The sequence below is a fragment of the Oncorhynchus mykiss genome, chromosome 27, assembly GCF_057628025.1.
Source record: "Oncorhynchus mykiss isolate SJ-2025 chromosome 27, ASM5762802v1, whole genome shotgun sequence".
NCBI classification, from domain to species: Eukaryota; Metazoa; Chordata; class Actinopteri; order Salmoniformes; family Salmonidae; genus Oncorhynchus; species Oncorhynchus mykiss.
Window position 1 is genome coordinate 11,304,469 of NC_143048.1, and position 14,890 is coordinate 11,319,358.

At 43.3% G+C, this 14,890-nt stretch overlaps 1 protein-coding gene across 10 annotated transcripts in view; it reads left to right on the top strand.

Moving 5' to 3' along the window:
- The first annotated feature begins 210 nt into the window (after positions 1-210).
- Positions 211-14,890, top strand: part of LOC110507521 (unconventional myosin-Ic) — a 74,638-nt gene continuing 59,958 nt past the window's right edge. For 4 of the 10 annotated variants that reach the window (XM_090224404.1, XM_090224405.1, XM_090224417.1 and 1 more), the window contains exon 1: positions 211-1,092. In XM_090224404.1, the coding sequence (XP_090080530.1) occupies positions 1,000-1,092 (93 nt within the window). In that variant the 5' untranslated portion in view covers positions 211-999. Of the gene's footprint in view, positions 1,093-3,554; positions 5,076-14,348; positions 14,376-14,890 lie in introns of those variants that run through there. The other 6 variants (XM_090224409.1, XM_090224410.1, XM_090224412.1 and 3 more) reach the window with 3 other exon arrangements.

Here is a 14,890-nt window from a genome sequence, read left to right on the forward strand (position 1 = left end):
GTGGCATGGCTGAGTTGCCAAGATGTCAGTGGTCCAGGGAGGGCAGCTTTTAAAGGGTGTGATTCTGAGAGGATGCTGAGAGGATGCTGGTCGAGGGAACAAACAGGAACCTTGGGAGGGGTCACAGAGCACTGAGGGCAGTCAGTGTCACAGCAAAGATCAACGGGGTCATCAATCTGTGTGTGTGTTTTTACACCATTCTGTCACCGCAGACAGTGATATGGTCACAACGTCGCTGCTTCCAGCCTCTCTCTGATCCCCCTGGCCTACTCTCCTCTGCCTGTCTTCATTAATTAGTGCACCCCTTGGGGAGAGGAAACCGAAGACACTAGAAACACAAGTCCCTTATTTCTTTTTGGAGAGGTGGGGGAGGCATGTGGTGTGTACGCGTGCCTCCCAGTTGTATATCCAGGGGAAATGTGGGGAAGCAGAGTGGGTTCCTCCGGTGTTTACCCTGTGAATGTTGAGAACGTCCCGAGACAGGATGCATGGGTCCAGGAGGAAACCCTGATACCCGGGCTAACCCAGAGTGCACTGCGCCACAGCGATCTGGTGTGCATAGACATCAATTATACTGCTGGGCCGGCTGTGGAAAGAGAGCCTGACACTAACTATCTACACATATCCTTTGCCTGCTCCGGGACAATTCACACTAGAGCACTCTGAACAGACGCAGGAAACATCCTTGTGCTTTGACTGTCTTGGCCTCGTTAGATAACTGAGAAAATAAGCACACATGTAAATGACTATGTGCTGCCAGTAAAATATCTGTTTTTCTACTTTAGTTTTCCTTTCCTTCTTTCTATTGACAGTGTAACAGAAAGTGCCCCGTTCCTCTCGCAGACGTTAAAGGGGAGGAATTTGTACAAACGTGCGAGGGGTGAAGTCATTGCCACGCCGTCAGAAGGACCGAGTAAGTGGGCGGAGGACAGAGAGAGAGACAGAGAGAAAGGGATTGAGAAAGAGAGAAGGAAAGAGAGAGAGAGAGAGAGAGCGACCATGATGGAGCTGAGGATCCAGTTGATCCCTACAGGTGAGATCATCCTGTCCCCTGGGAAGAATGGAGAGAGCTACTGCCACAGCTGCACCAAGGTGAGTCCATCCATTCAACCTGCTCACTCCTCATACACTTGAAATAACTAGCTATCCTTGAGTAGGATTTGCCGCGCCTGGTCCTAAGATCTGTTCGTGCTGTCTTGTTAACTTTGCTAACCTTGGCGAGACAGCACGAACATGTCTGGGACCAGGCTAGGATCTGCCTGTGTGGAAGTAGAGCTGATGTATCATTTTAGAGGTTCACTGTGCACAGGGAAAAAGTTGTTTACCTTGGCCGCTCACACTGTTTTTTCGCTTGACCACTGGAGGTTGGTGGCACCTTTATTGGGGAGGACAGGCCCGTGGTAATGGCTGGAGCGAAATAGGTGGAATGGTATCAAAGAAATCCAACACATGGTTTGATGCCATTCCAGTCGTTCCGTTCCAGCCATTATTATGAGCCGTCCTCCCCTCAGCAGTCTCCAAGAGGCTTGACAATGTACGGTAAATTTGTTTGTGCCAAATAGTTGGCTTGACAGAGTGCAATCAATATCATCCTCATTCGATTTTTCCACACAGTGCTAGGCCATTGATGTTGATTATACTGGTTCAGCAGAGCGCCAAGCGGAAAAAAGTTACATGTGGCTTATAATGTGCTGGCTACTTTCAGTGTGTGAAGAGGTGTGAAAAGTTCATCCCATGTAAATGCAGATTCAGAAAAGTATACAAGACAAAAATGAACGGTGGAGAGGCACTGTCTTCATTTCAAGATAGAGGGCGTTATTTGAGTAAACTAATTATAAACCATAAGACAGTCCAAACCAACTGAATGGTTGATTGCCACTTCAATAATGATATTAACATAACGTATGATCAATTTAAAGAAGGGTTACATGTTTCTCTATGGAATGGGGAGAGCATTATTCTCTGCCAATACTTTTTTCCCCCATCTCTGTTGCACAAGTTCCTGGTGAATATGAGAGTGGGTGGGACTGGTTCTCCAGTTCACACAACCTAAGGAATGCAGGGTGTGGGGCTTTAAATCAGACAGCATCATGGTGAAATAACAGGCTCTGCCATAGAAAGCAGTGCAGATTAATGGAATGTTGAACACAAAACAAATTCGACCCAACTTGGATCTTAAGAAAGATTTGTATTCAATAATGTACAACCAGTGAGACGCTGTTAACTTTAGACGTTTAGTTTGAGCCTTATGTTAATTCAGCGAGCAGGAGTGGCTAAATGACGGGAACGGTATATGGAATGCAGGTGAGGAAAAGATGGAGACATTCCGGAACAGCACATGCATTTCCCATACATCCCAACATTCCGCCACGGTCACATTCACATCACCCTCGCGTGCCTCTGATTTTGGGTGTGTTTGTGATTGAACATGTGGACTTGTGAACTGAAGGCACGTGTAGCGTGCGAGTTAATAAGTAGGCATAGGCACTATTTTCTAATTCCTTATCGAGAAAGGAACAATGCCATCTTCCAGTTTCACACAGATTCTGTGGCGAGAGACAGAGACACTCCCTGGAGTACAGTCTGTCTTACCATTGAACAGGGCCTTGTCAACAGGATACAACCTTTCCTCCCAGCATAGTTAAAGCAGAGTGAGGAGAGATAGCACAGTTGGGTGGTGTGTTTTTTAAGAGAGAGTGTGCATGTGTGTGTGTCAGAGAGAGAGTGTGTGTGGGTGGTGGTGGGGTGTATGTGTGTGTGTGTGAGAGAGAGAGAGAGACATATTTCCCTCAGATTACACAGACCCATGAAGATTTTGAAAACAAATCCAATTTTGATAAGCTCCCGTATCTATTGGGTGAAATACCACAGTGTGCCATCACAGCAGCAGGATTTGTGACATTTTGCCACAAGAAAAGGGCAACCAGCGAAGAACAAACAACATTGTATATACAACCTATATTTATGTTTATATATTTTCCTTTTTGTACTTTAACTATTTGCACATCGTTACAACACTGTATATAGACATAAGACATTTTAAATGTCTTTATTCTTTTGGAACTTCTGTGAGTGCAATGTTTACTGTTCATTTTTTATTGTTTATTTCACTTTTGTTTATTATCTATTTCACTTGCTTTGGCAATGTAAACATATGTTTCCCATGCCAAGAAAGCCCTCAAATTGAAATTGAATTGAAAAATTGAGAGAGAGAGCAGGGAGGTGGGCTATAGAAATGAATCGATCACTATGGCAGCGGTGCTATTGCAGTCCATTATCACATACAGGCAGGCAATTGAACTGCAACGGTCAGGCGTGTATTATGCACCAATAGAAATGCTGACAATAATAAGGCAATGCTGACAGTGGACTTTTGGTACAGTGTACATGCCTCAGACCTATAGTCTACTATGACAGTAGATTGTGTATAATAGACTTGAATAACATTGACATTTATAGCAAATTGATGAGTTCTCTGCAATAGATCTGATGAAAAACGCGCATGTGGCCATACCCTTTTCAAGAACCATGCAACGCATGGCAGTACGCGGACTAGTGTAGTGACAGGTCTCTTGACAGTAGAGGGTAGGAGAACACTCCTACGAAGTCAGCGAAGGGAAAGTGAGTTGAATGCCGTAGGCGGTTTTTCTTTTCTCGTTCAGGTTAATTTTCAACTGCATATTCTCACCAGTACAACAATATTTACAGACACTCAACCCTTGTTGTTCGTAGGGTAGGAGCTATAAGCATACAATCCTAAAGGTACACATTGAATAGGCTAATCAAAGCAAGGAAGTGTGTTCTCACAGTTAGGTTCACACGTGGCTATCAAATGCAAACGTTGCATATGCTAGTCCCCATATAGCCTATTAAGTGTTACACCCGTTCAAAACAGTTTTAAAATAAAGTTGTGACAGCATGAGGTAAAACAAACGATATCCCACCTTAAATCTGTGGGATGGGTTTTGAGAACTTCCTGGTATCAATGATACGTTCACAACCAAGTGTGAAGGTGGTATTTACATATACGCCTGGTAAAAATCCACTTGAACTACCCTCCATCCAACTCATAATTACAAGAGGGACTCTTCTATTGTCGCAGTCAAGTGCTAGTCGGAACTAGAAAACTCCGAAATGTCTGACTTGCTAACTAGTTGAACGCGGCACGTGTAAAACTATAACCCGAACAATTTCCGAGTTCCAACTAGCATGTGAATGCTTTTTATAAATATATGCAGTAATCTATTCATATGGTATTTCAACGTTATAATTTGTTTACAAACATTTTTTTATTGAACAACTAATATAACACAATATACCAAATCACACAGACAAACTTTATACACAGGGGTATACAAATGTATACAAAAATACAAAGGCTTCAGGGGCATTTGGGATTCGCGTTGCTTTTACAAGCATGATAGCTGTTTTTTTTATTTATGGTTAATACACATTGTTGATCATTAGCCAATCGGCGTTTCTCTACGAGTTCAAAGCAGTTGAAGTCAATCAACATTATTTACGACTACACAATAGGTAATTACCACCTTCCCAATTGGTTATGAATGCAGCATAAGCGCTGTTGCGTGTTTGAAAGAGGGAGGGGAAATTACTGACATTTGTTCCACGACTCACCGGGGGACTGAAATACTGAGTGTCTCAGAATAATGTCATCATGGTTTTTTTTATAGCTTAAAATTACTGTTGTGTAATATAAGTATATTTGCTAAACATCGTTATTCTTTAAAAAAAAAAGTTCATTTAATTAAAATAGATGAATAGTGGTGGATATTCTAGGCGACAAAGGCTGTGGACAGAGTTAGCCTATTGTATTTGAGAGAAGAAACCTTCCCTGTAGAATTACAGCCCCGCAGATTGGAGTTGCTTGTGAGATCAGTAACGAGGAACCGCTAACAGGACTGGTCAACATCGAGACAGTTGAATCTGGGCTTTTCACTATTGCGCTGGTCTAACGAGAGAGAGCAGTTTGCTGTCTGTTTGTAGCCTACTGGTGACCGCGACATCAGGGCGAAGAAGTCTACTGTGTCCCATTGACATCGACTCATTGAAGGTAGGTAAGTTATATCTTCAGGTACCTTGTTTCTCCTCCGTTTCCGAAACAGGCTGTTAACAAAGTTATTTTGTAGCGGGAGGAAGTTTGCGTGCGTCATATTTGTGACAATGTAGCAAGTCGGCGACGAGTCGCACGCTGGGTTGGAGTCAAGTGCCGTACGTGCAAACAAGTCTGTGAAAACAATCACTAACCTTTTAGAGTTTGTCTGATTAACCAAGGTGAACGTATTGAACTGAAGACACCTGTTGTAGCCTAACATTTAAATAGTGGTTTAAAACTGTGTTTTAATAGATAGGCCTCCTCCCACACCACCAGGTAGCTTAGTCCAGTTAGGTTGTTAGCCAATTTAGTGACACTTATCTGGTGGCAACTACTACCATACATGTTTTAATTTGTCAATGTATGGGATCCTGAGGCTATAAGGAGCGGCTGTCAGTCAGGGAAGCAATGACATGTATGATGTAACAACTTGACCACCTGAACAGCTGCCAATCCATGCCCTGACCTGACTTGTGTGAGCTAGCTGTGTGTGTGTGCGTCTTCTTGGGTGACCTGGGGTTATGTCAAGCAGACTGTGAGTGTCCAACCCCAACTGGGTATAGGGTTGAGATTTGTCATGGCTCTCCACTCGCATCTTGTGGCTGTATGTGTAGATACAGTAATAAAATAGTGTTTTTGTTTATCAATTGTTGAATTAGGCAAGCACTAAAGCCAATCGATGGGGTTGTCAATACGTTTTCCCACAACAAAACTTATTGGAGATTTTTTTTTTGTCTGCTGTTTACCTGTAACCAAGACTTTCCATTCGACTAGCTCGGAGGGATGCTATGATCCCCCTCAAACAATAAGTCATCGCAACAAGGATTCCAGTTTTAGCCCACGGCAGAATAATTTTGGGATTAAGCTTTTTCCCGGGTGTCTGCACTCTACAGACAGTTAGGCATCTCCCAGCTCTGTCTCACAAAGCTTAAGAGTGGCATTCACAGAGCCAAATATAACCCACTGCTTGACCCCACCAAGTTGTTTGCATAATATCCTTTTTGCATGTATCACTTTGCCATTGGGCCATTCTGTTTGTTATTTAAAGCCCTCCCCATCTTTGTCATCTGCTGCTACATGTGACCAGCCAGTATGTGTGTGTGAACAGAATGGTGGTGACATGGGCTGCTCTGCAGACCTTGTCTTGTTGTGGCCCTCTTGTTTATAGAGCCAGCTGTCAATGCTGCATAGCCTTACCCCAGGAGACTTAATAGGATACACCTGCCTCGGCCTCTTCCATTTCTGACAGGAAACTCTCAGGGCTTACTACTCAAACGTGGCCAACATGGCTGCCTGACTGATTACTCTAAACCAGGTATTCCCAAACTACCCCTCAGGGGTACGTCAAATAAAAATGTGATTCACATTTTTAAAAATACATACAGTTGAAGCCGGAAGTTTACATACATTCAAACTCAGTTTTTCATCATTCCTGACATTTAATCCTAGTAAAAGGATTAGGATAACCACTTTATTTGAATGTGAAATGTCAGAATAATATAGTGATTTATTTCAGATTTTATTTCTTTCATCACATTCCCAGTGGGTCAGAAGTTTACATACACTCAATTAGTATTTGGTAGCATTGCCTTTACATTTTTTTTACTTGGGTCAAATGTTTCAGGTAGCCTTTCACAAGCTGCCCACAATAAGTTGGTTGAAGTTTGGCCCATTCCTCCTGACAGAGCTGGTGTAACTGAGTCAGGTTTGTAGGCCTCCTTGCTCACACACACTTTTTCAGTTCTGCCCACAAATTTTCTATAGGATTGAGGTCAGGGCTTTGTGATGGCCACTCCAATACCTTGACATTGTTGTCCTTAAGCCATTTTGCCACAACTTTGGAAGTATGCTTGGGGTCATTGTCCATTTGGAAGACCCATTTGCGACCAAGCATTAACTTCCTGACTGATGTCTTGAGATGTTGCTTCAATATATCCACATAATTTTCCTACCTCATGATGCCATCTATTTTGTGAAGTGCACCAGTCCCTCCTGCAGCAAAGCACCCCCACATGATGCTGCCACCCTCGTGCTTCACGGGTGGAATGGTGTTCTTCGGCTTGCAAGCGTCCTCTTTTTCCTCCAAACATAATGATGGTCATTATGGCCACAGTTCTATTTTTGTTTCATCAGACCAGAGGACATTTCTCCAAAAAGTACGATCTTTGTCCCCATGTGCAGTTGCAAACCGTAGTCTGGCTTTTTTTATGGTGGTTTTGGAGCAGTGGCTTCTTCCTTGCTGAGTGGCCTTTCAAGTTATGTCGATTTAGGACTCGTTTTACTGTGGATATAGATACTTTTGTACCTGTTTCCTCCAGCATCTTCACAAGGTCCTTTGCTGTTGTTCTGGGATTGATTTTCACTTTTCGCACCAAAGTACATTCATCTCTAGGAGACAGAACGTGTCTCCTTCCTAAGCGGTATGATGGCTGCGTGGTGTTTATACTTGCGTACTATTGTTTGTACAGATGAATGTGGTACCTTCGGGCGTTTGGAAATTGCTCCCAAGGATGAACCAGACTTTTGGAGGTCTCACTTTTTTTGTTGTTGGATTGTTGGAAAAGTTACTTGTGTCATGCACAAAGTAGATGTCCTAACCGACTTGCCAAAACTATGGTTTGTTAACAAGACATTTGTGGAGTGGTTGAAACACGAGTTTTAATGACTCCAACTTAAGTGTATGTAAACTTCCAACTTCAAATGTGTTTGTGTGTGTATGCATGCATGCATGCATGCATGCATGCATGCATGCATACATACACTACACCTCAAAAGTTTGTTATTTAGAAATATCCTTGTTTTTGAAAGAAAAGCAAAATTTGTCTATTAAAATAACATCAAATTGATCAGAAATATAGTGTAGACATTGTTAATGTTGTAAGTGACTATTGTAGCTCGAAACTGATTATTTAAAAAGAACATCTATATTCATCCCGATTCCGGGATCCTGGCCACCAAGGCAGAGTTGCAAAGAAAAAGCCATATCTCAGACTGGCCAATAAAAATAAAAGATTAGGATGGGCAAAATAACAGACACTGGACAGAGGAACCCTGCCTAGGATCCTCTTTGGACCACCACCCAGGACAATGGATCAGATTCCAGTAGGCGACCCAAAACAACCGCGCCGCAGAAGGGGCAGACAGGGTGGTCTTCTGGTCAGGCTCCGTAGATGGGCACATCGCTCACTGCTCCCGAGTATAATGTCCAGTCTCTTGACAACAAGGTAGATGAAATTCGAGCAAGGGTTGCCTTCCAGAGAGACATCAGAGATTCTCTGTTTCATGGAAACATGGCTCACTCGGGATACGTTATCAGTCTGTACAGCCACCCGGTTTCTTCACACATGGCGCCGACAGAAACAAACATCTCTCTGGTAAGAAGACGGGCGGGGGTGAATGCCTTACGATAAACGAGTTGTGGTATGATCATAACAACATACAAGTCCTTTTGTTCACCTGACCTAGAATTCCTTACAATCAAAAGCCGACCACATTATCTACATAGAGAATTCACTTAGATTATAATCAGAGCTGTGTATATCCCCCCACAAGCAGACACCTTGACCTCCCTGAAATAACTTCATTGGACTCTATGTAAAATGAAAAACACATCCTGAGGCTGCATTTATTGTAGCTGGGGATTTTAACTAAGCTAATCTGAAATCAAGGCTTCCTAGATTTTATCAGCATATCGAATGCGTGACCCGGGCTGGCAGCGTTCTGGTTCACTGCTACTCTAACTCCCGCGACGTGTACGAAGCACTCCTTCGTCCTCTTTTCAGCAAATCTGAACACGACTCTATTTTGTTGCTCCCAGCCTATAGACAGAAACTTAAACAGGAAATGCCCGTACTCAGGTCTGTTCAACACTGGTCCAACCAATCGGATTCCAAGCTTCAAGATTGCTTCGATCACGTGGACTGGGATATGTTCCGGATAGCCTCAGACAACAAAATTGATGTATACGCTGATTTGGTGAGCGAGTTTATTAGCAAGTGCATTGTGACGTTGTACCCACGTTGACTATTAAAATCTTTCCCAACCATAAACTGTGGATTGATGGCATCATTTGCACAAAACTGAAAGCTCGAACCACTGCTTTTTAATCATGGCAAGGCCACCGGAATCATGACCGAATACAAACAGTGTAGCTATGTCCTCCGCAAGACAATCAAACAAGCTAAGTGTCAGTATAGAGACAAAGTAGAGCCGCAATTCAACGGCTCAGACACAAGATATATGTGGCAGGGTCTACAGACAATCGCGGATTACAAAAAGAAAACCAGCCCCGTCACGGACACTGACGTCTTGCTCCCAGACAAACTAAACAACTTCTTTGCCCGCTTTGAGGACAATACAGTGCCACTGACACGGCCCGCTACCAAAACCTGCGGGCTCTCCTTCACCGCGGCCAACGTCAGTAAAACATTTTAAACGTGTTAACCCTCGTAAGGCTGCTGGCCCAGACGGCATCCCTAGCCGCGTCCTCAGAGCATGCACAGACCAGCTGGCTGGTGTGTTTACGGACATATTCAATCAATCCCTATCCCAGTCTGTGGTTCCCACATGCTTCAAGAGGGCCACCATTGTTCCTGTTCCCAAGAAAGTCATTTAGCTTAGTTAACTTAGCTATCGCCCCATAGCACTCACTTGTGTCATCATGAAGGGCTTTGAGAGACTAGTCAAGGATCATATCACCTCCACCCTGACTGACACCCTAGACCCACTCCAATTTGCTTACCACCCCAATAGGTCCACAGACGATGCAATCGCAATCACACTGCACACTGCCCTAACCCATCTGGACAAGAGGAATACCTATAGAAGAATGCTGTCCAGCATTTAACACCATTGTACCCTCCAAACTCGTCATTTAGCTCGAGACTCTGGGTCTCGACCCCGCCCTGTGCAACTGGGTCCTGGACTTTCTGACGGGCCTCCCCCAGGTGGTGAGGGTAGGAAACATCTCCACCCCGCTGATCCTCAACACTTTATATAATGTTTACATACCCTACATTACTCATCTCATATGTGTATATACTGTACTCTATACCATCTTCTGCATTTTGCCTATGCCGAACGGCCATTGCTCATCCATATATTTATATGTACATATTCTTATTCATTCCTTTACACTTGTGTGTGTGTGTGTGTGTGTATATAAGGTAGTTGTGAAATTGTTAGATATTACAGCACAGTCAGAACTAGAAGCACAAGCGTTTCGCTACACTCGCATTAACATCTGCCAACCATGTGTATGTGACCAATAAGATTTGATTTGATTTAGAAGGCCAGCATCCTGGAGTCGCCTCTTCAATGTTGAAGTTGAGACTGGTGTTTTGCGGGTACTATTTAATGAAGCTGCAAGGTGAATTGTGAGGCATCTGTTTCTCAAACTCCTCTTTCTATTCTGGTTAGAGCCAATTTGCGCTGTTCTGTGAAGGGAGTAGTACACAGCGTTGTACAAGATCTTCATTTTCTTGGCAATTTCTCACATGGACTAGCCTTCATTTCTCAGAACAAAAAATAGACTGGCGAGTTTCAGAAGAAAGGTCTTTGTTTCTGGCCATTTTGAGCCTGTAATTGAACCCACAAATGCTGATGCTTCAGATACTCAACTGGTCTAAAGATGGCCAGTTGTTCTGATTGAAGAAGCAATACAACAGTTTTCAGCTGTGCTAACATAATTGCAAAAGGGTTTTCTAATGGTCAATTAGCCTTTTTTAAAATGGTGAACTCGGATTCGCTAACACAAAGTGCCACTTGAACACAGAAGTGATGGTTGCTGATAATGGGCCTCTGTACGCCTATGTAGATATTCCATAAAAAAAATCAGCCGTTTCCAGCTTCAATAGTCATTTACAACATTAACAATGTCTACACTGTATTTCGGATAATTTTGATGTTATTTTAATGGACAAAAAATGTGCTTTTCTTTGAAAAACAGGGACATTTCTAAGTGACCCAAAACTTTTGAACGGTTGTGTGTGGTGTGTTTTTAAAATATATATTTTTAATCTTCACATTTCAAACCGTCCATTTATATCTTCCAGCGGGGTTAAAAAAAAATGTCTTGCCTGAGCAGCCTCGTTTCACAACCAACCAAAAAAAAAAAAAAAAACAGTTCAGAGAAATAACAACACAATGTCAAATACAGGTAGCCTGGTCAAATAATGAACATCCAATCACATGAACGGTTACTCTCTGCGGGAATTCCGCTAACGGTCCGTATGTAGCCAAACGTAGCTGCTGCTCATGTTGGTATCTGACCATGTACCACTTTTACAACATACAGAAGAAGTACGCTGCTTATCAAGGGGCAAAGTATTGACATGTTTTTTTGAATTGAGAGACGAGCTTAAAGTTTTCTTTACTGACCATAATTTTCACTTGTCTGACCGGTTGCATGATGAGGAGTTTCTCACACGACTGGCCCATCTGGGTGATGTTTTTTTCTCGCCTGAATGATCTGAATCTAGGATTACAGGGACTCTCCGCAACTATATTCAATGTGCGGGACAAAATTGAGGCTATGATTAAGAAGTTTGGCTCTTCTCTGTCTGCATTAACAAGGACAACACACAGGTCTTTCCATCATTGTATGATTTTTTTTTTGTGTGTGTGAAAATGAACTCAAGCTTACGGACAATGTCAAATGTGATATAGTGAAGCACCTGAGTGAGTTGGGTGTGCAATTACGCATGTACTTTCCCGAAACGGATGACACAAACTGGATTTGGTATCCCTTTCATGCCCTGCCTCCAGTCCACTTAACGATATCTGAACAAGAGAGTTTCATAAAAATTGCAACAAGGGGTTCTGTGAAAATATAATTTAATCAGAAGCCACTGCCAGATTTCTGGACAGGGCTTCGCTCAGATTATCCTGCCTTGGAAAAGCGCACTGTTAATACACTCATGCCCTTTGCAACCACGTATCTATGTGAGAGTGGATTCTCGGCCCTCACTAGCATGAAAACGAAATACAGGCACAGACTGTGTGAAATAATTTAAGACTGAGACTCTCTCCAATACAAGCCCACATTGCAGAGTTGTGTGCATCCTTTCAAGCACACCCTTCTCATTAACCTGTGGTGAGTTATTCACAATCTTTGATGAACAAATAAGGTCTTGTATGTAAGATGGTTAAATAAAGAGGTTCTATAAGAGCTCTCGGTCACTTCCCATGAGCCGGGTTGTGACAAACTCACACTCATTCTTCTGTTTATTAAACATATCGTGTAGTGTGTGACGCAGGGTAACAATGATGGCAAAAAAACAACATTTGAGAGTGCTCTGACCCTGGTGTTAGAAGGGGTACGCAGCTGGACGTTGAATGTTTGAAGGGGTACGGGACTATTAAAAAGTTTGGGAACCACTGCTCTAAACTATTTTGTCAACCTCTGACGACACCCCTACTAAACACTTGTCACCAACACTGCAGTTTATTGGGTAACCTTGTTAGTTGGAACAGATGAACGGTTGGATTTGTCCTAGAGACTAATGAACAAAGATTGAGAGGAGAAGGGAGATGATGTAGAAATAGGAACATGCTAGGTCAAATAATGTATGGTCTTGACAACATTCATCCAGGCCTTGTGAATTGGTGGACCTAGGGACCGCTTGCAAAAGTACTGTACATTCTCAGTTGCTATGGTTTCACAGGCGTGACATGTCACTCCCTGACAGTGACTATTTTGAACATGGTCTTGGTGACCAGAGTTTGAAACCCAAGCGACTGCGAGCGAGGGCATGTCTTGGACAAGCTGCCCTGATAACTGACACATTGACACTAATGGGGATCCTAATAACATACCAAATACTGTGATAGATAGTGAGGCAAAACTGATGTGTTTCACAACCTGGTAGAAGTGGAGGAAGATATGGCATCTGGGATCCATAGCCTGCTTGAACAATAAGTCCCGAGAAGGTGTGGTATATGGTCAAAGTACCACAGCTAAGGGATGTTCTTAGGCACCATGCAACGTGGAGTACCGGCACCTATTTCAGTCCAAGTCAAGCATTGGGTAGAGAGGTGTGTGTGTGTGTGTGTGTGTGTGTGTGTGGAGTGAGTCAGTCTGGTAGAATGCGTGTCTGGTAGTGAGTCAATGTAGAGTGCTGCATGTACACCGGCGAGTCATGAATTGAGCTGGTTGGACGATCTGGGGTTTTGTCTCCTAGCTGTGGCTTTTCCACCAGAAATGTCCTGGCCTTCGACTAGAGAGCCCTGCCCTCGTTGCTGCTTCCTATCAGGAGCAAACTACTATCCGACTGGGAAACCCAACTGGCTCAAGCAAACCTGGGTTGTGTTCATTTTAAGGCACACAGTGACAAAACGTTTCAATATGATGTGGAACAGAAAATGAAAAATGGGCTTTTGTTATTAATACGGTTTCAGGTAGTACCTTCCTGTTTCGGTCAGTTTTCTTCCGTTTCGTGCCTAGTGACCATGACTAGTCGAGGTAGGATGTCTCAGAATTCAAGACCTTCACAGTTGCCTGAAAAGTTAGACAATGTTAAGGTAGGCCAGTAGGTTATCTGACTGCTGTCACTCGTCCGTGTTTGCCTGTTTAAGGCCAGGCACTGTGCTGACTGTGCATGTTTTAGATGTCAATCCCTGTTTTGCCACACACACACACACACACACACACTGTGACTCACACTGATTAACCTGATGGTGTGAGATATTTGGTTAATCCTCTGTCTCATTCCCCGTGGCCTTCACCGTCAGGACAGACAGACAGGGGTAGAGTGAAGGGCTGTGGGAAAGGAAATAGGGGTGGGGCTTAGAGATCCTCTTTCCATCGCTAATCCTTCCCTTTGCTTTTTCTGCTCCATTTTAAAGTGAACACAGGAACTGGTATCTGACTTAATAAGCCCATAGCATTCATGATTTGAATTGTGGTATTATTGTGATATAGGTGTTTTTATAAAGCCTTTATGAATGAACATTTTGTTCATGGTTAACTTTGACCTCGCTGACTGAAGTACAAATTTAAAAGCATTTTAGTGATGGTTTGTGCGTGCATCCTTGTATCACGATAACCACCACGCCTTCTCTAACAAGTTGGCAACACTTGGATGCAATGCCTTCTACTGGAGACTCCTGTAGTTTCAGTACTGCTTTCAGTAACACTTTACTTAAAGCCTGCACGTACAATGCTTTATTCCTTGCTATAAGCATGTATGAGACTTTATAACGGCTTTTCATTAACTTGTGTCTCGTTATATTCCAGCCCTCCCGATCCACTCCGATGAACGAGGTATGTGCTCACACAAAAATGGCCCCTTTCTGTGGTAGATAACCTGTAGCATTATGGGCCGATCTCTGTCGACCTGCACCTCCTTTATTTTTTATAGGGCTGTGACGATACCAGATTCACATTTTTTGTTGTTGTCCGTGGCAAAAAAATGGAAACACGATGCAGGCAACTCCTTCGTTTAGTTATTTTTCTTACCACGATACTAACAAGTATCGCGGTACTGGTATCGTCCCGGCCATACCTCCTTTACCCATTGAATGTGACTTTACCACACCCATACCCTGAGACTCTCTGTCTGTCTGTCTGTAAATGGCCCATTCGCTCGCTCTCTGCTGGCACACCCACCTGTTGTGACCCACTGTGTGTGTTGGTTCCCACACACTCTTTGTACCAGCTAGAGCCCTACTTGTTCACCTTCCTGTTGTGTGTATTGTGGTTCTCCCTGAGAAGTTAACCTGGCATGGATATAGCCTGGTTCCAGATTGTTTGTGTTGTTATGTCACGTTTGGCAAGAC